This window comes from Opisthocomus hoazin, chromosome 4 (genome assembly GCF_030867145.1).
Source record: "Opisthocomus hoazin isolate bOpiHoa1 chromosome 4, bOpiHoa1.hap1, whole genome shotgun sequence".
Classification (NCBI taxonomy): Eukaryota; Metazoa; Chordata; class Aves; order Opisthocomiformes; family Opisthocomidae; genus Opisthocomus; species Opisthocomus hoazin.
In genome coordinates this window covers 83,608,961-83,633,926 of record NC_134417.1, presented here as the reverse complement: position 1 = coordinate 83,633,926, position 24,966 = coordinate 83,608,961, and the positions used below count along the sequence as shown (strand labels likewise).

General features: G+C 38.6%; 1 protein-coding gene across 1 annotated transcript in view; it reads right to left on the bottom strand.

The window, feature by feature from the left end:
• Positions 1-24,966, bottom strand: part of NCAPG2 (non-SMC condensin II complex subunit G2) — a 55,364-nt gene that overhangs the window by 29,100 nt on the left and 1,298 nt on the right. Inside the window, exons 3-10 of the mRNA XM_075417487.1 lie at positions 21,840-22,031; positions 20,321-20,435; positions 19,648-19,805; positions 18,656-18,790; positions 8,997-9,091; positions 8,051-8,120; positions 7,254-7,340; positions 4,576-4,671 (exon numbers count right to left, since the gene is read on the bottom strand). Coding sequence (XP_075273602.1) covers positions 4,576-4,671; positions 7,254-7,340; positions 8,051-8,120; positions 8,997-9,091; positions 18,656-18,790; positions 19,648-19,805; positions 20,321-20,435; positions 21,840-22,031 — 948 coding nt within the window. The remainder of the gene's footprint in view (positions 1-4,575; positions 4,672-7,253; positions 7,341-8,050; positions 8,121-8,996; positions 9,092-18,655; positions 18,791-19,647; positions 19,806-20,320; positions 20,436-21,839; positions 22,032-24,966) is intronic.

Genomic DNA, 24,966 nt, shown 5'->3' with positions numbered 1-24,966 from the left:
AGTTATTAGTACAATCAGCTTTCAAAGCATAACAACTTCAATGACCCTGGAGAGTCACAGTCAGAGCCCTTCTGCTTTCTATAATGCTGAATAAATTAAAAGCAGTTGAGATTTCTCTTGGTCACTTTAAAGCTCCTCTTCAGAATACAAGAATATTGAATTCAAGCAGATTGAATTAATTAAATTGCCTGTCAAGAGACAGGCGATTTAATTGAAAAGCTCAAGCTTATTTCTTCAAGAAAACACTATTTAGAAACTAAGTACCAGCAAGCCTGGAAAGTAACATATCCGACATAAACATACTCAGTTCTGCATCTATGCACATCAGGAATAGGACCATGTTCTGAGCTCCAGGTAGCTCATCAAAAACCTAAGGCCAGCCTCATAACCCTCAGACATTTTACCACTTGTCATAGTTTTCAGTGTTACACTACATATTTCGCTAGTTGTAGAGCCCCATATGTAAAGAAAAATGAAAAAAGTGCATATTTAGAAAGTCAGTGAAAAATAATTGGCCCTGTGGACTCTTAAAGGGTAGAAAAAGAAAGCAGGCAATGAGATGAAGATGAAATTCAAGGTATCTCAGGGAGAAACCTGAGATCTAACCATCAGACTACATTTCATTTATCAAAGGTAGCAGTGTGATGATAAGAGCCTGTGCTCACTTCTCTTGGAAGGAAGAATTTTGTTCAGATTTTGGTTCCAAGATAAAACAAATGAATGTGTATATATATTGGACTATATATATATACAGTCTAATGAAACAAGCAAAGTAGGCTTAATCAGCAAGAGACAGTTCAGGAAATCTCCTGACTCTTCCAATCATCAAGTTTTCTTCTTCTCTTGTCATAAGAGACATTCAGATCAAAGGCAGGAAAAAGAAAAACGAGGATAACCATGTAATATTTAGAACTAAAGAAACCAATGGCAAATAAAAACAGAAAACCACAAGAGAAATGAGCAACTATTACTTCATTTACAATTTATTTTGTATTTCCCTTCTGGACAGATCCTCTAACGGTGCATCCCATCTCTGCGTAGAACCAAAAAATTCCAAATTCTTCAAGCCAACAAAATTAATAGCATTTCTAAATTTATGAAGGCAAATAAAGCCCATATATACATTCTTTAGTTAGGGACTTGTGGTTTGTTTTATTTGTCATAGATAATACAAACAGTCTAAAAGTGAAAAAAATAATTCTTAATCCTATAAAGCTGGAGAAAATCCTTTAACTTTGAGCTGGTCTATACTGAAGAAGTAATGTATAACAAACTAATATGTGAATTCAGGGTGAAATAGCTCTTCTTCACTAATATTTCATGTAAAAATGAATCCAAGTGTGTTTTTTTGCAATAAGCTAGACCTTGTCTACCATGGTCATTCCCAAAAGTTAATTTGCATAAACTTTCTAAGTGCATTACACTGAATTCCATTAATCTCGCTTTAATTCTGAACCAAGTACCCACAGTTTAAATTCCTGCCTTTAATTAATTGGAATTTATCCAAAATGTATTTGCATATTCAAACTCACAATAGAGTAAATGTCTTCACAGAGGTAGAACCTGGGACTTTAAATTCATATCTTTTTTTATTCCACACTGACTTTTCCATGCAAAAGGAGCCTGCAGTTGTTGAAATGACTAATGGGTTTTTTCAGAATTTTTTTAAACAGTGTTTTCTTCAGTTAATTTTCTGAGCTTTATTTTGAGTTTCACCTGGTCTTACAGGTCCTGAAATTCACTGCCAATTATTGACACTGTTTTTCCACATTAAAGCTTAGTTTAAAAGTGTGAGATATTAACAACAACCCCAACCAAACAAACCACTTTAAAGGAATCACTTCCTTCAACAGCTTGAATTCCTGGAGGAGTGGTTCTTGACTTTCTGAGCTTGATCAGAAATAGCTTAATCGCTACTTATCTCACAAAAAAAATCTGTATTTTTATATTTATATAGCTTCTTATACTAATCACCAATCACTGTACAACTGTCTCTGCTATGTTTGCATGAGACTTACTTTTCATAAGCAAGACATGAAAAAAAGATGAAGTTACATAAGGACTTCTATTACAAAACCTTTAAGTTGCATAAAGGCTTATAAAATCTGTGTAGGTAAAAGCCACAAAGGAAGCCTGTGAGATCTAAGTATTTGCAAAACCAGAAATTTAAGAAGAAACAGAGAACTCCACATTACAAATATGCATTCTCAGTTTAAAGATATTAGAGATTAAATCAAGCAGATTAAACAATCATTGATTCTGGAATCATTTGTATTCTTACAACTGAAGTATTTTTCCGTTCTGCAAGAAGGAGAGGTAAAGAGGTTCTTCTATGAGTTCCCTTTCTGTTTTGTAACCAGTGTTCTAGCACAAGATTTGTTCCTCACTATATTAAATTAGGGATTTGTACACTGGCTAAAATAGGAGCATCACACTGGTTATCTAAAATTGAACTGATGTTTCGAGCTTTGGAGAAGAATCTATACCAGTAAGGGAAATTATAAACTTCCCTTCTTCGTTCTGTATCTTAAACTACTGGGGCTTCTGAGTCACAGCAACAGTTATCTTCAAAAAGTCAAATACTTCAGCGTTACTATATGAAAAAGAAAACTTAACTATACAAAAGTCACACAGCAAGACAGTGGCCTATACAAAAATAAACTACCAACTTGTGGTGTTCAGTCACATATTTTATTTCACCAATCACAAAAATGGTACTGAATCATTTGGAATTCAGAATCTTTTCTTGCACTGAATCATTACATGATTCATATAATTGCTGTGTTCAATTTTTTACAATCCTCCCTTTACTGTTCTGAAATCTGTGTTCACAACAGTTGGATTATTTTGCTGTATTAAAACAAATTCTCTATTTGATATGCAGGTTAACATCTAAGCTTAAAGTGCTCAACTACATGTGTAGAAGCTGTCAAGATAAAAATCAAACAAAAAAAAACAAAAAACAACTAAAAAACACCAAGCAACCAAACAAACACCCAAAAAAACTTCCTAAAATTCAGATCTGTTCTAGCAATAGAACCATCAGTGATGTGAAAATTACACATAGCAGGTGTTAAAAATTTGAACCACTTCTGGAATCAGGAATTTCTCCCACTGTCTTGCTACAAATCAATAATTAAACTTTTTTCTTCAAGTCAAACCTTTCTGTTACATTTCTCTAAACAAATCTATGCAGATTTAATAAGGTTTGACAGAGTGTTCTTCCAAAGTACTTTAATATTTGAGTTGAGTGCTGGGCTTTGGAAAGTGAACTACTAGCCTCCATTTACAGATTTACTCCCTTAAGAATGGAATGCCATGTTTTGCTAACCACTCTGAAATTGTTTTTGAGACACCAGTCAGGAATTTTATTATGCTGTCAAAAATCAGTTAAAAACCCTATTGTTTTAGAGACAGAAATGTAGAAAATAAAGCAAGCCATGCTTTGTAGCTATTATTCTCCTGCACTGAGAACATTTCTGTTCAGTCCAGAAGGATCCTTGTTTATATTAATTCTAAAGAGATGGGATCCAACCCTTCACAGAAGACCAAACAAGATACTGGTCTAGCGATGAGTCTGTCCATCTTCCCACTTCTGCCATAGGGTTCTATTGAAACTAAACAGCTCTCTACTCATTCCTGTAACTCATAAAATCCATTTTAAACAACGTTTTAAGTTGTTTTTAAATACTTTCAACCTTACGAGTTTTTAAATACTTCTCTCATGGCTAGAAAAGATGCTATATGACCAATCAGTAAGTGAAACTTCAGTAAATGTTAAACAGCACTTAATTTGGCTGTAAAAAACGGTATGTGTATGTTCTCACAGAAGGAATTTCATAACCTCAGATGAAATAAAAGCTGTTCACAAAGAAGGAAACTTGGCTCATCTTAATTGTAGAGTGTAACTGAGTAGGTAAACTGCAGTAGGCACCCCTTAGTGTGTGCATGAAATCCACAGGAAGACATACACGCTTACCTTAAAAGCACTAAAGTCAGAAATTTCATTCTGAATGCTTGATTAAAAGCACATCCATAGCATGAATGTCTGTACATACAATCACGCTAGAATAAAAGGTTTTCTAAAATACTACTGTAATAAATTAATTGAGCTGTATTCTAAGGCTGATAATTAATCAGAAGATGAGACTAAATCATCCCCTGAACGTTTCTGGCTTTCATCAGTAAAGCACTGATGATTCCATAAAGAACTTGGGAAACAGAATACAAGATTACACAAAATTCCCAAATTGAGAAGAAGATGTGAAGACCAAACTTAATGTTAGTTCCACCATCTAATGCAATCCTGAAAAGTGCTCTGTCTACCTCTAAACAAAACTGAATTACGGAAGTAAATTATATTAATAAATTAGAACATTGTTGTGCAAACTATACCTAAATACAACTTGCAAAGTTACTCTGCTACAGCTGAGATGCAAAACACGCTAATTTTTTTTTTTTTTTTTGCATAGCCATTTTATTTTAAAAGCAATTATAAAAAACAGAACATCGGGGAGGGAACCAAGACTTAATAGTTGGAGAAAGAGAGTCCTATGTTCTGAAAAGTATCATTACCTTCAGTGCTCTCCAAAGGATAGGTTGATACAATCTGTAGAGCATTTCTTCAACTCCTTGCCGAACTTTACTTTGTTTATGAAAATAACTCAGTATCTGAGAAAAACAAACCAATCCCAAAAACCATTTTTAACAGTACTTTCTACATTCAAGAAGCATGCAGATGTTGTCTCATTTCATCATATCTGCAAGACCAAAGAGTTTTCCATACTATGGAAAATGATAAAACTAAAATATTAATTGACACTGTATTTTACTAATAAGTCTCAAAACCATAAAAAATAAATAGATCTAATAAATATCATATTTTATAACTTTATAGATTCAATAAATCTAGTCAAAGATCTACAACTGAGAAATAAAATCATGGCTAGAGAGTCAGTTTCACAGCAACCATTCATTTTTTTGTTACAGTAAAAAAATATTTTTAAAGTAACTAGCAGAAATACTTTGAAATCATGTAATTATCAGCTACAGATAAATAACCCATTTCTCTGTTAAGAACAAAGGAACGTTATTTGGTAACTGGAGTTATCCAAATACAAATTTACAAACATAATACATTTTGTACGCATTGATAAAAAGCAAATATCAGCAGTCCTTTTTGACTTAGAACTGTGCTTTGTTAGCTAAAGCCTCTTTCATTTTTGCTTCTGAATTATGCAGACAAAAAAGGAAAGCAGAAGACCAGAGCAGAATATGCGAAAGGCCACCATGTCACCTGATACGAAGCAGTTTCTCCATCCGAAACATTGGACAGTTTGAAAAGAAGTTGACCCTCTAGTGGCAACTTGGAATACTTCAGGTATTCACAGCTACAGCTAGACAGGGAGGTCTGTGAACAGCATCTACAGAAACAACGCTAGAGTGGAAGAATCCCTTTCCTCTGCTTTTGAAATATACGGAAGTAAAGACATGATATAATTTATAAGACACTATGTAGCTCTTACTCCTACGTGAGAACGACGGATCTAACCCAGGATTAATGGCAAATCAGTACTGTTTTGCAACCGATCTTACTACAACAGTGAGTATCAGGTATTTGCAAAATGGACATAGGTTTTATAACCAGAACTTTGAATTCAGAAGGGAAAGTTGTAAGTGTTGCTTTCCCCTCCTCCCTCACTCTTTCAGTAAAATAGTCCAAACTTTGTTGAAGTGAATGACTGTGGTTGATTACTCTCCAAATTGCCATGGGAATTTCTGGATTCTATAGGACAATTTTAAATCACATTCTTGCAGACTGAAAAAGAATGCGTCATTCAAACTTTTTCCAAAACCCACTCCCCTCACAACTCAGACAGATTTATTTACATCACTGTCCTCTTTCAAGACCACAAGCTTCCGAGTCTGAAAAACCTGAAATGTCCTGTCAAAAGCCTACTCCATCAATCAGGAATCAGAGGACAAGGGAATTCATTATAGATATGAAAATCTATTTACATTTGATTAAAAACAAAATAAAACCCAAAAAGGCAAATCAAAACAAACAAAAAAATCCAATATAGGATTGTATACTGGTATATCAAGCTATATATTGCACATACTATACACTCCAGTGTTTACATGTTTGTGGGAAAGCATGGGACATGAAGGGGCCATGTACAAATATGACCATATACAAATGCCTCGTCTTAAAAGGCTTTGTGCACTTCTCCTTCTGCTTCAAATGTTTTCCTCACAAATAAAAGCCACCGATACACAATTAGAATCTGTAAATGGATCAAAGCTTGTCCCTATAAACATATATACAAAATCCCCATATATAACAAAAAGGAAAAGCAAGTTTAGTTCCAGACTCAGCTACTAAATTTGCCTCAAGGAGCTTACGACTTTTCGTCCCTGTGACTGGCTATGGAAAGGTCAATTCTTTAGGCAAAGAAAAACTTAGACAACAGACAGCAAAAGCTATTTCTGCCACTCTGGAAAATCCTGTTATATTTCTACTTTTGAGCATCAAAGACAAACCTGGTGCAAAACTGTAATCAGGTTCCTCTTACAATTTGTTCTAATACTGTTTCTCAGAATATGCTATTTTTTAAGTAAGTATTTGCAGTGGGTTGGCCCCAGCCATGAGGTAAGCACCACATATCCACCCACCCAGTCTCCTCCCGGTGGGGCAGGGGAGAGCATTGGAAGTGAAAAGCAAGAAAACTCACAGGTCGAGATAACGATGGTTTAATAAGTGAAGGAAATAGGACAAAAAAAACCAAATAAGCGATGCAAATGCAACCACTCACCACCTCCCACAAGTACACCAATGCCCAGTCAGTCATCAAGCAATGGCTATCTCCCAAAAATCCACTTCCCTCAGTTTTTACTGCTGAGCATGATGTTATCTGGCATGTAATATCCCTTCACTCAGTTTGGGTCAGCTGTACCCCCTCCCAGCTTCTTGCTCATCCCTGGCCTATTCGCTAGGGAAACAGAGTGGGGAAGAGAAAGCCTTGAGACCATGCAAGTACTGCTCAGCAACAGCCAAAATGCTGGTGTGTTATCAACACTGTTTTAGTCAGCAAATCCAAAACACAGCACCATACAGGCAGCTGTGAAGAAAAGCAATTCCATTCCAGCCAGACATAGTATACTATTTTAGTATGAAATGGAAGTTTTCCACTTCATAATAACTGATGTGATTTTGACACTACTAGTTCATGTCATGCTTTACAGGAACTTACCTCTCTAACTTTACAATGAACAGAAGAACTTCTGGGAAGATGAATTCCATAATGCATGAAATCCTGAATGCAGTTATGTTCAACTATCTACAGTAAAAACACATACATGCTACTGTTAACACACAATAAAATCATATTAAGTACTGTAGGCTGTGCAGCAACTAGTATTTTTCTCTACAACAAAACACTGAAAATAGTCTGTGATATTATTTCTTACTTGGCTTCTGCTTGGCCCAAATTTTTCCATGCTAGTGGCTACAGTCTGTTTAAACTCATTTTCAAAATTTCAGAATATACCATTAATCCGATTATCAGAACCAAGTCTGGAATTCAAAATCACCTCCACATGGTAAATAGGAACTATTTGGTATCTGAAATTTGGTTGTAGCACTGTTGTACTGTTGTAATCGTGCTTTTGACCACCTCCATGGAAATCCACAAAAAATAAATAAATATTTAAGCTATCAAATACATAGACTTGCACATACTGTATAAAAGCTTCAGTAACTCAGGTAACTACCATGTTTACGAAAAACATTGTGTACGTATATGCACAGTTGTGTGAACCAGTATTTCAGCAGCAGAATTAAAGATGTACAAAAGTAGACAAGCTGATCAGTGGGCAAACATTCAAAGCGTGACATGCTGTTATTCCCTGACAATGCGGAAAAGACCCTTTCCTTAAGGAAATAATTCCTTAAGGCTTACTTAGAAACCTTTCTGAGGTTGAAAAGTCACGTATCTTCTCCACCTTGAAATTCAAAACTGTCCAAATGAAATTTCAAGCATAGTATTACCTCTAAGAATTCTCCTGACACCTTCTTCCAGGCCCTGAAGTAAACTTCTGAAATGTATTCCATCAAGGATCTGCATTGACATATGGGAAACACTTTCAAACAAGCATCCTAACTGTATCTATGTACAATTTATAAAGGTAACAACATGAAGTTTTTGATAAATACAAATATTATTCTTGATTTTGTGCATCAACATTATTTTTAGAAGAACAAATTCTCTTGAAAGTCTACACTGATAATTACGGAAAAACAAATTGTTCATTTGTAAAAAAAATTATTAATTAACACAATTAATGGACTATTAAAAAACAGGAAATTTCTCTTATGGTGGGAAAGTCAAAACATTAGCACAGATATTTTATCATTTATCTCACAATGAGTGCCTTAAATTCTTTATAAAGATGTACAAATATACATTATTCTAACTGAGAGCATTGTAAAACCTCCGATTTTAACATGAAAAATTACTTCTGCAATATTTCACTGAATAATCAAAGGAAAAAAAATCCACATTTTTCATCCATCAGTCAAGTTCTCAGGCTGTGATCCTGCAAGTCACTTCTTATTAGAATGTCTCAATATAGAATCTTACCAAATTAAATTAGAGCTTGCTCAGAGGAAAAAATAAAAACACCCTGCAGAAGCAGAAATGAACCTGCATCTCATACAAACACTGCAAGCAATCCAGCACAGTTTAGATGAAAGTCATTTGCTTTAGCTAATGCTACACAAGCATTTTACTACACCTATAATTGTACACATAGGCATGTGCAGAGCAACTATTAAATGAAGTTGCTGAAATAATACAGTGTTTATACTTGGCAGACTTGAAGGTCTCTAGATTCTGATATATTTTATCAATATACTAGCTATTTTAGAGTGTGAGACAAACAAGATTTTAGCCAAAATCTTAACGATCATTAAGAACTCTAACTGTGATGCATACCTTGGAAAGAATTGTAATTGGTTTTTAACAGTTCCATGTATCATTTTGATGAAATTTACATTCCAGCTGAACAAAAAGCTCAAGAATCTTCTTCCCTGTTGGGAGGCAAAAAGAGGAAAAAAAAGGGAAGTCAAATCCCGGAGGTATACCCAATTTAAGAACCACCTCAAAAACCAGTAAATGCAAAACTTAAAGATCAAAAGCAATGACATCTTTAATTTTAAAAAGCATAAATGATTGTTGCAGAAAAAAACAACTATTCTTAATTTTTAAACAGAATTCAAGCATTACTGTTATTTATATGGTGGAGAAAATGCAAAACAAATGAACATGTGGATTACATATCTGCCTGCATTTTTTTCAATGTCCATTCTGTTTTGGTGTGACTTCAAGCAGTAGTCCGTAAAGATAAGGGACCTTGGAACTCAGGACCCTCATCAAGGCCACATCACCAGAGCTCTGTCAATTGGAATGTCATTCCAGGATGACACTGTAACGACGGTGAAGGTACAAATGAAATAGCATGACAACTCTGTCAGCATTGGATATGGAAACATTTTTGAACAAAGCCACAGAGAACAGCTGGGCCACTGAGGAAAATAAATGTTCTGATTAGCAGCGACAATTCCTTTCCTATTGCCTCATGAAAGGTAATATTGCAAACCCACCGGAGCTGCTTTAATTCATGAAAACAGAAGAAAACTATTCATTTTTTGCCCTGAATTAGTTTTCTTCTATTTTAGAAAGTTAGAAATGGTGATGAAAAATTGCATTTTGAGCAGAATTTTTCCAAGAAAAGGCAGCGGAAGGCTGTGAATGGAGGAAATAAGCCCTTGCTCTTCCAGAACCGGTAAGATCTGCCCATGGAATTAGAGCCTTACAGACAGCCTCCCTCTGGCTCATCGTACAGATGGAGTGAAGACATCCACCTTCTGAGACTTTGAAAAGTTTTATCATACATAAGGGTGAGTCAGCCAGTTGTAAGGGTGCTTTGCACCTGTCAGCTTTCTAGCCAAAAATAAAGCAGGAAAATTAATAAAGAGATGCAATAGTAAAGAGCACATTGGCAGAAGTTCAAAAGGTGCACTGAACAATTAGCAGAGGTTCAAAGGCACTTCCATCGAGAGCTGGACCAACAGTTATGTTCAGAACTATGACAAAATAAAGAAAATAAGGCTGATAATGCCAGACACACATTGAGCTGGAATATCACAGAGTACGGGTAGAGAGAAGGAAGCATATAGGTAGAAACTGCTATTTACTGGAACTGATAGCTTAAATGCCTGCAGGTCAAGAATTAATTCAAAAGATCATAAAATCAAGACCTGAAGGCTACACACAATGTCAAGATCCTTGTCTACAGGTTTGATGGAATACTTCCTGTTGTCAATGAGTTTTTTTCTACCAAGAAAGAAAAAAAAAAAGTGGAAAAAAGTCACTGATCTCCAACTTTGGTGGTATAATACATATATTGGAGTCCCAGTGGGGCACTCTTCCATCAACATCCCCGACAAACCAAATGGTTAAGAGAGTCTTGACCTACAGCTCCCGCCTCAACAAGGTAAAGATGAGGCCAAACTCATCTTCTATAATCGCAGCAGCAAGACAGACAAAAAGTCACAAAGTAGCTTTCAGCAGTTCAACCAGTTGTTTTCTGCCTTAGATTTCAACAGATTGACTCTGCTCCTGAAACTGATAGTAAGGGCCTCTAACTTAATCTGCTGCTTGTAATCGATGGATCTGAAACAGTTACGGTTATCAACATTCTCAGTACCATGAGAGGTAAACCGGTGATATGTGAAGAAGATTGCGAACTTGTCATCATCTTTGGGGTTAATGCATTAACAGAGTGTTGAGCACCTCACATGTGACTTTGTCAGCTGTATACCCACACAGAAGGTTAGCAAGGAAGCAGAGAGCAGAATCAGCCTGTCTTTCAAACACAATAATATATTCTCTGCAGGGGTCTCGAGCTCTTTGATTGGAAACCCCACCTGAACAAGAACATTTTCATAAATCACACAGAGATATAAATTTAGAGGATCACTCCCTAATGCAGCCTGAAAATAAGCCTTTGAGAAATATTGCTGTGTTGAATAGCACAGTCTGGGAAGGCAGAAAAACTGAACTCCTTGATCTTACAATAAGGCACAAACATGCAAATTTCCTACCAGTTTAATCTGATCTAGACCCAGGATAACGTACTCCTGACCCTCCCTTTCCATTCATCCTTGCATATGATGAACCAGTCCAGGCAATTAATCTAGCTAAAAAAATGATCTTAGAAGGTTAAAAACTGGTCAGCTACCTCCTTGAATCAACCCATGACATAGTTGTTTGAGTATTCATATTGCTGAGAAGAAAACAGGAATGCTAGGCCACAGCAACATGGGATCATTGCAACCTGGAGTTACATCAGCTTAAACTGCTATGGAGCTACACTCCGGGATGTACTCTAAAAAGTATCAGGTATATTTTTCTTAGGAACTGCAGAACAAGCCTGTACGCAATAAAGGGAATATTAGCCTTGATATATAGGAGCTCAGTTTTGTCTCAAGGCAATTCACGCATTATGTTGAAATTTGGTATGACTACTAGCATTTTAGAAATAGACACAGAGTGTAAGAATAAGGTCCAGCAGAGATACTGGCGGCATGTTGGACATGTTGCTACACAAAACCTACCATTAGCACAATGAACCAGGCTGGGAAACTAGAGAGCACGTATGAGGCGCATTGTCACTAAAACCAAGCTCTGTCAGGACAGAAAATCCCTACACAGAAGGACTTGCAACAGAAGCACAAGAGTTTTACAGCAACAGGAAAATGATTTGAATACTGTGAATTTCAAGACACTTCATCTGCTGTCTGCGGAGCTAGAAAAATCCCAGACAGTTATCATTCTGCATCTGTACTGGCAGTTCACATGCTGGGTTTCAGCTCACAAACTAACCATCCAAATTTGGATGTCTCAAGTCTGTTGTTCTGTTGACTCCATTGACTCAGGGCAGTATGCTGCTACCCAAGCACAGAGCAATTTTAAACACTCGGATGGTTTTCCAAAAGGCAGAGATCTATGACAGATCCTGTGGTTTATGTGCCAGCCTCATGTGGATGTCTGAAGCAACTTAGGCCATTTAATGTAGTGGTCATTCACTTAAACAATTAAATCCTTCCCAGGACCTGCACAGATTTGGCTCCTATGTAGATGTCTAAATTGGTTTCAGACACCTAATTTAACTGAACCCTATCTTAGAGTCTTTCCAGAATGGGTTGTGGTTACCCTCTTATTTTAAACTACTGATGAACTGACCACAACCCCCCCCATTCCCCATCCTGCTGTGCTGCTCGGGGGGAGAAGGGAGAGAAAATTGGGAGTGAAGTTGAGCCTGGGAAGAAGGTAGGGGTGGAGGGAAGGTGTGTTAAGATTGTTTCTCTTTCTCATTATTCTACTCTGCTGTTCATTGGCAATAAATTAAATTAATTTCCCCACGTTGAGTCTGTTTTGCCTATGACAGTAATTGCTGAGTAATCTTGTACACAAGTGACCTCAGCCACTCCTCATAAGTCTTGCCCTCAAGACCTTTGACCACCTTGGTCACCCTCCACTCTAACAGTTTGATGTCCTTATATTGAGGCGCCCAAAACTGCATACAGTACTCAAGGTGAGGCCACACCAGTGCAGTGCAGAGTGGGACAATCATCTCCCTCAATCGCCTACCTGTGCTGTGGTTGATGCACCCCAGGAAATGGTTGGCCCGTTTTGGCTGCCAGGGCACACTGTTGACTTATATGTAATTTGCCAATGACCAAAACCCCCTAGATCTCTTTCTCCCTTGTCCCCCAGTTTGTACGTATAAGGAGGACTACCCTGTCCCAGGTGCAGAATCCAGCACTTGCTCTTGTTAAATTTCATACTGCTGGTGATTGCCCAGCTCTCTCGCCTATCCAGATCTCTCTGTAAGGCCTCTCTACCCTCAAGGGAATCCACCGCTCCTCCTAGTTTAGCATCATTGTTAAACTTACTTCCTCCAAACAATTTATAAAAACATTAAAGAGCACTGGCCCAAAAATTGAACCCCACTGGTGACTGGGCGCCAGCCTGATGTAACCCCATTTACTTTAACCCTTTAAGCCCCACCCATCAGCCAACTGCTCACTTATTATGGACTTGTCTAGCTGTGTGCTGGCATCTTGTCCAGAAGGATATTGTGAGAGACAGTATCAAAAGTTTTGCTAAAATCAAAAAACCCCACATCTACTGACTTTCCTTGGTTAACTAGATGGATGACCTTATTGTAAAGTAAGTTTGCTGATGATACAAAACTGGGAGGAGTGGTGGATACACCAGAAGGCTGTGCAGCCATTCAGAGAGACCTGGACAGGCTGAAAACTTGGGCAGAGAGGAAAATGATGAGATTCAACAAAGGCAAATGCAGGGTCCTGCACCTGGGGAGGAACAACCCCATGCATCAGTACAGGCTTGGGGCGGACCTGCTGGAGAGCAGCTCTGCTGAGAGAGACCTGGGTGTCCTGGTGGACGACAGGTTAACCATGAGCCAGCAATGTCCCCTGGCTGCCAAGAAAGTCAATGGGATCCTGGGGTGCATCAAGAAGAGTGTGGACAGCAGGACGAGGGAGGTTCTCCTTCCCCTCTGCACTGCCCTAGTGAGGCCTCATCTGGAGTACTGTGTCCAGTTCTGGGCTCCCCAGTTCAAGAAAGATGAGGAGCTACTGGCGAGAGTCCAGCGGAGGGCTACGAGGATGGCGAGGGGACTGGAGCATCTCTGCTACGAGGAAAAGCTGAGGGAGCTGGGCTTGTTCAGCCTGAAGAAGAGAAGGCTGAGAGGGGACCTAATATATGCTTATAAATATCTCAAGGGTGGGTGTCAGGGGGATGGGGCCAGACTCTTTTCAGTCGTACCCAGTCACAGGGCAAGGGGCAACAGGCACAAACTGAAGCATGGGAAGTTCCATCTGAACATGAGGAAGAACTTCTTCCATCTGAGGGTGACGGAGCCCTGGAACAGGCTGCCCAGGGAGGTTGTGGAGTCTCCTTCTCTGGAGGTATTCAAGACCTGCCTGGACAAGGTCCTCTGCAGCCTGCTTTAGGTGACCCTGCTTCGACAGGGCGGGTTGAACTAGATGACCCACAGAGGTCCCCTCCAACCCCTACTATTCTGTGATTCTGTGAAAAGGAAATTAAGTTCAATAAGCAGGACTTCCACCTCATGAACCCCTGCTGGCTATGACCAATGACTGCATTGTCTCTCAAGTGTTTTTCAGTAACTCTCAGAACAACCTTCTCCATAATTTGAGACTGACAGGCCTGTAATTACCAGGGTCTCCCTTCTCACCCTTCCTGAAAATTGGGACAACAATGCAGTAGCATTTTCATAGGCTGACACAGACATTCTTCTGCAAATGTTCAAGCATTAGGTCGGAACATAAAGCCCAGCTGGCAACAAGTCAGTAGTGGTGTACCCCAGAAGTAAATACTGCAACTAACACTAGTTTAAGAGTTTCATTAATGATCTAGATAATGAGTCAAGAGTACATGCAATTTTGTAGCCACATCAGAAGGCGCTGTTGATACACCAGGTTGAGTGTGCTGCTGTTCAGAGGCACCTTGACAAGCTGCAGAAATGCCCCAAGAGGAATCTCAGCAGGAGGAAGTTCAGCAAAGGGAAATGCAAACTCCTCTGCCTGGAAAAGAATAACCTCATGCTCTAGGACAGGCTGGGGGCCAATCAGCTGGAGAGCAGCTTTGCAGAAAAGGTCCTGGGGTTGACAAGTTGAATACAAATCAGCGATGTGCAAAACAGCAAAGGTGGTCAACAGCAGCCTGGGCTGCACTTGGAAAAGCATCGTCTGCAGGTCAAGGGAGGTGATCCTTTCCCTCTGTGCAGCACTGGTGAAGCACATCTGGAGCCCTGGGTCCAGTGCGGGGCTCCCCAGTACAAGAGAGACATGGACATGCTGGAGCAAGTCCAACGACGGGCCACAAAGACGATTCCAGGAACTGAAGCATCTGTCATATGAGGAAAGGCTGCAAGACCTGAGCTTGTTTAGCCCAAAGAAGAGCAGACACAGGGGAATCTTGTCAATATTTATAAATACCTAACAGGGAATGTAAAGAAGATGGTGACAGACTCTTCTCAGTGGTGTCCAGTGACAGGACAAAAGGCAACGGGCACAAACAAAAATACTAGAAATGCCTCTTAAATATAAGGAATTTTTTTAAAATTTTGTTTTTATTTTAGTTTTTTTAATTTTCACTGTAAGGGTGATTGAACATTGGAGCAGGTTGCCCAGAGAGGCTGTTGAATCTCTATGCTTGGAGATATTCAAAAGCCAACACGACATGGACCTCGGCAACGTCCTCTAGATGACTTCACTTTGAACAAGTGCGTTGGACTGGATGATCTGCAGAGGTCCCTTCAAACCTCAAACTCTGTAATTCTAACATTAATGCTCAGCAACATTGCTTGCTCAGGAATAATCAGAAGAAGAATTAGGAGGAACAACTATTCTTTCCTCTCCCTCCCATGTTAAACTTTTGGGGAAAAAAAAAAAACCAAAAACCAAAACAAAAAACCAAAGCCAGAGCACTCCTAAATGTGTACAGGTTAAAATTAGGAGAAAGTCTGAGAATGGCCAAAGCATCCTTGATTATATGTCAGAGATTATCAGTCTTGGTGATGAAGATCCTGAAGCTCCTTCAGTGCCTGAAAAGGGAGAGACCCTACCAATTTCCACCCACTACCATACCGTACTAATCAGGTCAGGTCCAGAACTGAATCTGGCAACAGTGACCATGGACTTGTCAGCTGCACTGACAGCCTCAGTAGCTTTTCATAAAGATGTTTAGGCTAATAAACAGACATCAGTAATAGTAAAAAAGGCATTCTCTGAAATTAAGAAAGCTCCCCAAGCCCATTCAAAGTTTTCAGCACTCAGAATTGATGCTTGGCAGGCAGTACTAGTAATTCAATGAAAAGAACTGCTGAGAAGATAGGACGTAATAGAGTCCGTAATTGTGAACAGTGGTTTAGATCTTCCACTTTTAGCAGAAAGGAATGGACAGACTAACACAAGGCAAATTCAACTGCCAGCTGGGAGCTGCTACTTTCAGTCAATCCTTCTGCCATAAAGCTGAGGATTCAGGCTTAGGGATTGAAACCACTAACGATCATATGCCAGAGCAAAGAGCGCAGTGAAGCACTCTCTGTATCTACTGAGAAAGAGAGAGGTGTATGAAAAAGAAAACGTGACAAAATGTCAAGAGACCAGAAATCACAGGGAGGAGGGAAGAGCAAAAAGGCTGGGCAGAAAAGTAAATGTGTAAAGTGTGACCAAGCCTGCATATTCCTGTGGAGCAAAGTGTGTTTTGATATGCGAGGAGAAAGCCGCAGTACCAAGTCTGTTTATTACTACTTTTTCCCCCCCAGGAATTTAAAAAAGAAAAAAAAACAACAACAACAACAACAACAACAAAAAAACTTAATACTGAAGGCTGTGTTTCACCCAAAGATCCAAGGTACAAACTTTCTTTAGAAAACCCTACACATAGTAATTAACGTGTTATATTTAAAAAAAAAAAAAAGATCTCACAAGACGTGGAAGAAAAAAAATAACTACAAGAAGTTACTTCTGAAGCCTAGATAGCAGCTTCATTTTACATGTATAACTCCCAATTATTTACTGTGCAAATATGAAGTATAAAAAATGATGCAGTGGATTCGAACACAACAGAAGAAAATAATTAACACAGAATCAAATATAGAATCATAGAAAGTTTTGGGTCGGAAGGGACCCCTAGAGGTCATCTAGTCCAACCTCCCCGCAGTGAGCAGGGACACCATTAACTAGATCAGGTTGCTCAGAGCCCTGTCCAACCTGGCCTTGAATGTTTCCAGGGATGGGGCCTCCACTGCCTCTCTGGGCAACCCGTTCCAGTGTTTCACCACCCTCATTGTGAATTTCTTCCTTATATCCAGCCTAAACCTACCCTGTTTTAGTTTAAAACCATTACCCCTCGTCCTGTCACCGCTGTCTCTACTAAAAAGATTGTCCCCATCTTTCCTATAGGCTCCCTTTAAGTACTGAAAGGCTGCAATCAGGTCTCCCCACAGCCTTCTCTTCTCCAGGCTGAACAAGCCCAACTCTCTCAGCCTGTCCTCATAGGAGAGGTGCTCCAGCCCTCGGATCATTTTTGTAGCCCTCCTTTGGACCCGCTCCAACAGTTCCATGTCCTTCTTGTGCTGGGCTCCAGAGCTGAATGCAGTACTCCAGGTGAGGTCTCACCAGAGCAGAGTAGAGGGGCAGAATGACCTCTCTCAGCCTGCTGGCCACGCTTCTCTTGATGCAGCCCAGGACACGGTTGGCCCTCTGGGCGTCTATCAGTACCCCCAAGTCCTTCTCAGCAGGGCTGCTCTCGATCCTTTCATCCCCAGCCTGTATTGATACCGGGGATTACCCCGACCCAGGTGTAGGACCTTGCACTTGGCCTTGTTGAACCTCATGAGGTTCATACAGGCCCACCGCTCCAGCTTGTCCAGGTCCCTCTGGATGGCATCCTGTCCTTCTGGTGTATCAATATATCTAAGGCATTTTAAATACTGTGACAAAGAATGCATACAGGTGCACACTTTTTCAAAAGGACAAAAAAAGACCTAAAATGAAATACATCGACATAAAACCAATTGCAAAAATCAGTCTTATCTGTCTTCCCTCTTTCCAGCCATGTTTTCTATCCTTCCTTTCCCAGCTCTCTTGTTGCCTTAGTACACCCTAATTTTAGTAAAAACTAAAATGTCTTAAATTATGATGTGTAAGTTGTAACCACACACAGAAACAAAAACCACCTTTGTGTCCAATATCCAAAACATGGCCTATCAAACTTTTCACCTTATTCATTCCCTACCACCACTCTTATAACTCCATATGCCCACAGTGTCACAATTACGCAGCTATCTCAGAGGTCCTTTTATGACAGAAGTCCATATATTCCAAGAAAGGGAATATGCGTATTTTAGGCAAAGAGGAGTTAGAACTTTAGAGCCAACATCAGGTGGTCTTGTCACCTAACAAGTAAAAAATATTGGATACTACTGTCTTGGTGCACATGCACAAACTGAAAACTACAATCTAGCAAATCTTCACTGAGAGAAATGCAGACAGCCAAATAAAATAGTTCCCATTTTGCGGTGAAGTTGGGTGGTTCTTATACTACTTTTGAAACAGATTATGGCAATGCAATCTTCTAAATGCAATCATTTAGAAGGGAAATTATTTTGCTACAGTTATCTGTCTCCAACAAAAGTAATACTGCTATAGAAGAAGAGAATTATACCAGGAATGTTTTTAAGTATTGAGGGACATACACTGGAAGCAAAGCACTTGGTACTTATTACCTCAGGATACAAGAACTAAAGTGATGATTTAGACATATACTTCTATATTTAAGTCAGAAATAGGAATAAAGTGTTTTTGAAATGAAACAGAAATATCAACCATTTATAGCTTGGAGTCAGAGATGATTTGTCTTATATTGCTACCTGCTGTACTGTAAACAGAAAAAAAAAACTTAATGCAAAACCATTAAAAGTAACCAAAGGCCACTCACATAAAACCACAGTAAGATAAAAGTTTGCTTACCTCTTCTTTTTTAATGTGTTTTACACTCATAAAACACTGAAGCAACAAGTCCTTGACTTCATTACTCTCTTCGGAATCATAATCAAAACAAAGTAATGTCTGATGTAGATTCCATAGACGAACTACATCTGCACCCTGGCAGGAAAGCAAAGCCCACATTGTAGTGAAGTAGGTATAGCTTTAATGTGAAGAAGCATTTAAAGGATCTTAAATAATGGATTTGAAATGCATTGTTACAGATAGAATATTTTTTGATTATAAAATCATGAACATGAATTGACTTTCACCACATCATTGGGGAAAATTACAAAAATATGTGTAACTGCAGAAATACTGTCTTCCAACAATTGACAACATGCTCAAGTACAGAAAGAAAGTTGCTATTTCATGGAAAATAGATGAAAACTGTATTACTTCACCTTTGAAACTTTATAGAATGAAAGCAATTAACAGGGAAAAGTAAAAGACATAAGTAAAAGAGTTATTTATCAGGCTAGTGCAAAAGACATATCCCACAATACTCTCTCTCACACATTTAAAAAAAGAATTTCAGTTCATTAATTGAGAAGAGAAATTATTTGTAGAGATAGAGTAACAGAAAATTAAGCTTCCCACATAAGAAGTCTCTATGAGTAGCTGAAAATAGTACTTTAAAATCTGAATGAACCATAAGAGTTAATTGCTGTTTAAACCTTAGTCACTGGACTTAAATAAGCAAAGAAATAAAAAAAAAGAAAACAAACTGCAGTTCTTGTGTGAAATTGATACTAAAGTTTGTTCTAAAGATGGCAGTATTTTAATACATTGTTTATGCAACTAACACCAAAAAGACACTTTGTAACCAACATGTATCCTAGGTTTCATTACCTGAGAAGCACTAGGACATGGAAAACAATTTAACTCGGAAAAAAAAAAAAAAAAGGTATTTTAGAGGGATCGTCTTTATTGGAATATTCAGTAATAATCTAAAAGTTAATACAGCATCAGCATACCGTAGCAGCTTTATCCAGGCTTTTTCTTAGCAGAATGATAAACAGAGTCTTCCCTAGCTGCTCCTTCCCTTCCAGTCCTTTCTCCCACCACATTTCACACACACATTGGATAGCACCCTGTAGAATTTTTTCAGATTCAGGTAATGCAGGAAGAATACCTACAACAGTAATGAAGTAATTGTTTACTGTACTGAACCAACTTATTCCTGTAAGATATCAGTCTGTTAGTATACTAACTATACCTCACAACGCCAACCAGCTCTTGCCAACATTTACACGTCTTAATGGCTTATTCTCACGGTGGGTATTTAGGCAGTGTTAGTAACTCTTCAGGTTTTGGCCAAGTTTTTGGATCAGTAACAATGACCCCAAGTTAACAATGATCTTAAGTTTTGCCTTAAGAATACTGCAGGCCACAGAATAAGGAAAGTTGTCTACCATTGGGTGAACAGCTGGGAGAAAGAAGACTAAGTTCCAAGTTTTAGATTGTGTAACTGATTTTTTAAAGTAAACACTCTATTAATTTTGTCTCATAAATAAGAATTCATATTAGTGCCAACTTATCTCCTGTAAATTCTCTTCCATAGGCCAGTCAGGTCAAACAAAAAGCCTAGTATACTCTTCTGCTAAAAAAACCAGCAAATGTTGTATCCTACAACACATAAGTACTCACCATTTACTATAAAAACACATTCTAGAAGAGCTTTGTAGTTTACAGTTTCATCCACTGCAGGTATAGAAGCAGTAATTACAGCTGTCACTCCTTGGATCACAGCTACAGTTTGTTTCTGAAAGAAAGAAGTGTCAAGGAAATAATTCTGCAGTTCATTTTATCAGAAGATAATTATGACAAGAAATAAACCCTAAGTGACTTGTTATTTAGCTTCTGTTTTGAACAAAAAGGTATACTGTCACCCAAAACCGTTACGAAGAAGAAGAGTCAAAAGCATAGATTTTAAAGTACATCAGTTTCAAAAAGTTTGAAAAGAGCTTTCAGCTCCAGCTAAAACACACATCAGAACCAAGCTGAGAGGTGCAGCTGACACACCAGAAGGATGGGATGCCATCCAGAAGGACCTGGACAAGCTCAAGAAGTGGGCCCGTGTGACCTCATGAGGTTCAACAAGGCCAAGTGCAAGGTCCTGCATCTGGGTTGTGGCAACCCCCGCTATCAGTACAGGCTGGGGCATAAAGGGATTGAGAGCAGCCCTGCCGAGAAGGACTTGGGGATACTGGCGGATGAAAATCTGGACATGAGCCACCAGTGTGCGCTCGCAGCCCAGAAGGCCAACAGTATCCTGGGCTGCATCAAGAAAAAAGCATGGCCAGCAGGGTGAGGGAGGTGATTCTGCCCCTCTGCTCTGCTGTGGTGAGACCCCACCTGGAGTTCTGCGTCCAGCTCTGGAGCCCTCAGCACAAGGAGGACATGGAACTGTTGGAGTGGGGCCAGAGGAGGCCACAAAAATAATCCGAGGGCTGGAGCACCTCTGCTGTGAGGAAAGGCTGGGAGAGTTGGGGCTGTTCAGCCTGGAGAAGAGAAGTCTGCAGGGAGACCTTATTGCAGCCTTCCAGTACCTGAAGGGTTCTTATGAGAAAGATGGAGGCAAACTTTTCAGCAGGGCCTGATGCAATAGGACAAGGAACAATGGCTTTAAACTAAGGGAGGGTAGATTTAGATTAGATATAAGGAAGAAATTCATTACTACGAGGGTGATGAACCACAGGAACAGGTTGCCCAGAGGGGTGGTAGATTCTGTATAAGCTAAATTGGTGGGCAGGGTGTTTAAATCTAGCTTTCACGATCTTCATTCAATAAAATTACACAATAAAACAGGCAGGGAATTTCCTATAGTATATGCCAGATACTTTAAGAACATCTGAGATATCAACATTTATTTACAGAAATAAGATATACAAGAAGCCCACTCAACTCTAGCAAAAAAAATAAGTCCCATCTTTCATAATTAAAATTATCGGCAGATGTAATCTTTTATAGCATAGACCAACCATAAGTTCAGCTTAACCTAAGCATAATAGTTAAGAAGTCTGTTAAGAATGGGGCAGGGAGGTGATGTTTAGAACTGAGCTTGTTTGATAACCCTTGCATGTTTTCAGATGCTATGAAAATACTTCATTTAATTTCCCAGAAAATATGAAATACTCATAATATTTCTATTTCACAAGATTTTTACCATTTCTGCAACTGTCTCAACTTCCATGTCCTCGTTACTTTCACTATCTTCATTCCTCTGCCATGTTTCCACAGGGTTGTCCATCAAAGTCTCCGTCAATAGCTGTGTCAATCTCTCCCATAGTACTTCTTTCTGCTTTCTTGGCAATTCTTGAAGCAGTTCGTTCAAGTCGAAAGGATCAAATGGATTTTTCTGTTAATGGTCAGAAGATATCACACAATTCCACATCAGTGAGGTGGCTTATATTTCATCAGCACATATCCTAAAATTAACACTTTTTTTACATTAAGGATTAATTGGCATTCCTCTGCAGTTACAGAGACAAAATACCTTATTGAAGTTGTATCTCTTAAAAAATAGCATGAGAAATTCCTGCTGCTTAACTCTTTATCGTGAAACAAGAGCGCTTCTTTTCAGAGAAAAGTCTTTAGCCCTAGATAGCAACACTACTGAACATAAATCATGTCCCTGTAACATCAACTTTTGTCTCTCATGTGTTCTAAGTACTTCATTCCCAGTGGGTACAATTCCATACCCTTAGCTAAGAAGTTCACTACTGCACAGAATTGAAGTCCCTGATCGTATCTTTGATATCTTAAATATAGATTGATGATGGCTGTTGAAAGAAAATCCTTACACAAGTACTAGAAAGGTAACAGTCAGTACACCCAGAGGGACAGCACTACAGATTTTGGAGAACAATCTGCAGAGAACAGTGCTCTGTATACTGCACTATTTAAAGCCCCCCCCATCAAACCTAACTCCTGAGCACATTAACCCCATACTTCCCTCTTCAGCTCTACTGCTGAACAGCCACTATTACTCTCCATAAGAGACTTCACCAAGAGACTGATCTGAACTATATCCTCAGAAGAGCCTTGCTAGAAGAATTTACCTCAGAAATGCAAAGAACACATTAGCATCAAAGAAGGGTAGGCAACCTGCTAGGAAAGGGAATATGCAGAGAAAAGATGAGAAGAAAAAACAGACACAGCCAGGAGGAAGTACAGATAATTTTTGAGATGTAATTCGCAATACTGAAGCGAAGGTTTACCACATCAAAGACATTTCAGAGGGAAGGGAAAGAATGCCCATGATCTTGAAATAAAAATATTTTTAGTTTGCAGATACACTAAAAAACAGGAATCAGAAAGAAAAAAAAAGTCAAAGGGAAAAAGAAAAATAGAAAATAATGAAAGAGCAGCAAGTATTAGAAGCTTCCCAGAAGGGTATGAGAAGAAAGATCCTGTTACATATTTATAGCAGAATGTCTATATTACTCTACAGCTGGAAACAAACACAATAAACCAAAGGCCACACAGAGAGTTCTGCGGCCCTCTACTTCAAACAAACCCAAAAGACAGTATATTAAGATTGTTCTGTTTCAAATAAAAATAATGAATGCGTAATATACCAGAGCTTTCTGATCTTTCTTTGGGATGATATGAGACAGAATTATTCCAAAACCTATGAGGGAAAAGGGTGTCATTGAATGATAGTCACATCCATGATCCCTATTTTCCTGTCTAAGAAATCATGTGTTGTCTTGAACTGGAACAGGATTTAGTGGAAAAATTTAACAGCATCTGATAAAGACCTCAAAAGAACAGCACCACAATACGGTAATATTTTAAAAAGATTATGAAGACAGAAAAGTGCAAACCTTGAAGGAATTTTAGAAGATATGAATGAAACTAAACATTAAGAGGAGGGAAAAAGAAAATTAACAGGGGTGGAGAGGGTGTAGGAATAAGAGACATTGAAAGTAGTGATGCTAAGAACAGAAATTTAAAAGAAAGTTAAAAAGGAAAATTCTGAAGCTAGAACACAAAATAGGTAGAAGAAGCAGGGCATAAACATAATATGAAAACTAAGGAAAGCAGGGAGGTCCTAACCATGCTTTCCTCTTCTTTCTACATTCGTACATTCTAAAAGACAGAATACAGTACCACAGCCTCCTCCAGAAAAGCCAATCGAGAATTTTTCAAGAGAGATCCTAAAATAAGGATCCTCATCCTAAAGTTAGACATGGTCAAACACCCTCCATCACTGAAGGTTTCAAAAGGAAATGAATAAAATACCTCGTGTCTCTTCGACGATCAAAAAATAATCTGGATATTCACAGTTCCTTATGCTATGCAGGCACAAAGACAGTTTTAATCAATATGCTCATTATAGCTGGTGATACACAGTTTCCAGAGATATTGGTAACAGCTGAAAACTGTTGCAAGACACCTTGTGAAAAGGTGACGAAAAATAAAAGGATGAAAAACCAATTTTTAATCCAAACAGACCAAGATATGTTAAAACAGACTACTGGATGAAGATGGCAGAAACAGCATGACCAATCTAATTGAAAAGGAAACACTGAAAGTACCATATGTCATCCTAAACAGACTAGTTCTTGTTAAAGTGTTCAGATTTCGGGAAAAATAGGAAGGAAACTTCAGGCAAAGGCAATCTACTAAGGAAGTGGTCATCTATAATTACATATAGGAGTGCAGTTGAAAAAAAATGCAAATGTCTTAGAAACAGAGATTCAACGTTGTTTGGGAGACAACCATTCCTAAGCTTAGGACACAGAACATGATCTGTATTGTGGAAATCATACATTTAGCACATCTGCTACATTAGTAAATTAGTTCACGCCTCTGTGGACACAGAGGTCAACTCATCCACTTACTTTATCCCGATACAGGTAATATTAGGGAAATACCGATTAGAAAGCTGACAATACCATTTATTAAGGCTAGCAAAAGATGTTTAGGAGAAACCATGTATGTCTTAATACCAGATAGATGGAAGCTTAGTAGAAAACACCACAATGCAAATTATTATTTCTAATTACTGTGCAATATCACATTCACAATGTGAGAATGAACTTCTAATTAGTAGATTTCAGTGGATTTGTTTTGTTGTTCCTCCTGCTTCTCTCCACAGTGCATTTAAAGACAGCAATCCATCACATCGCTAAAACACTCAGTGACAAAAAGAAGTATCAAGTACAATTACACACAGACTAAAGAATAAATGGACAGCCTAAACTACCAAATTAATGAACAAATACTAGTGAAACATGCTCTGCCATGTTTGTATAGTAGCTCATATTCATTACACAGCAATAAAC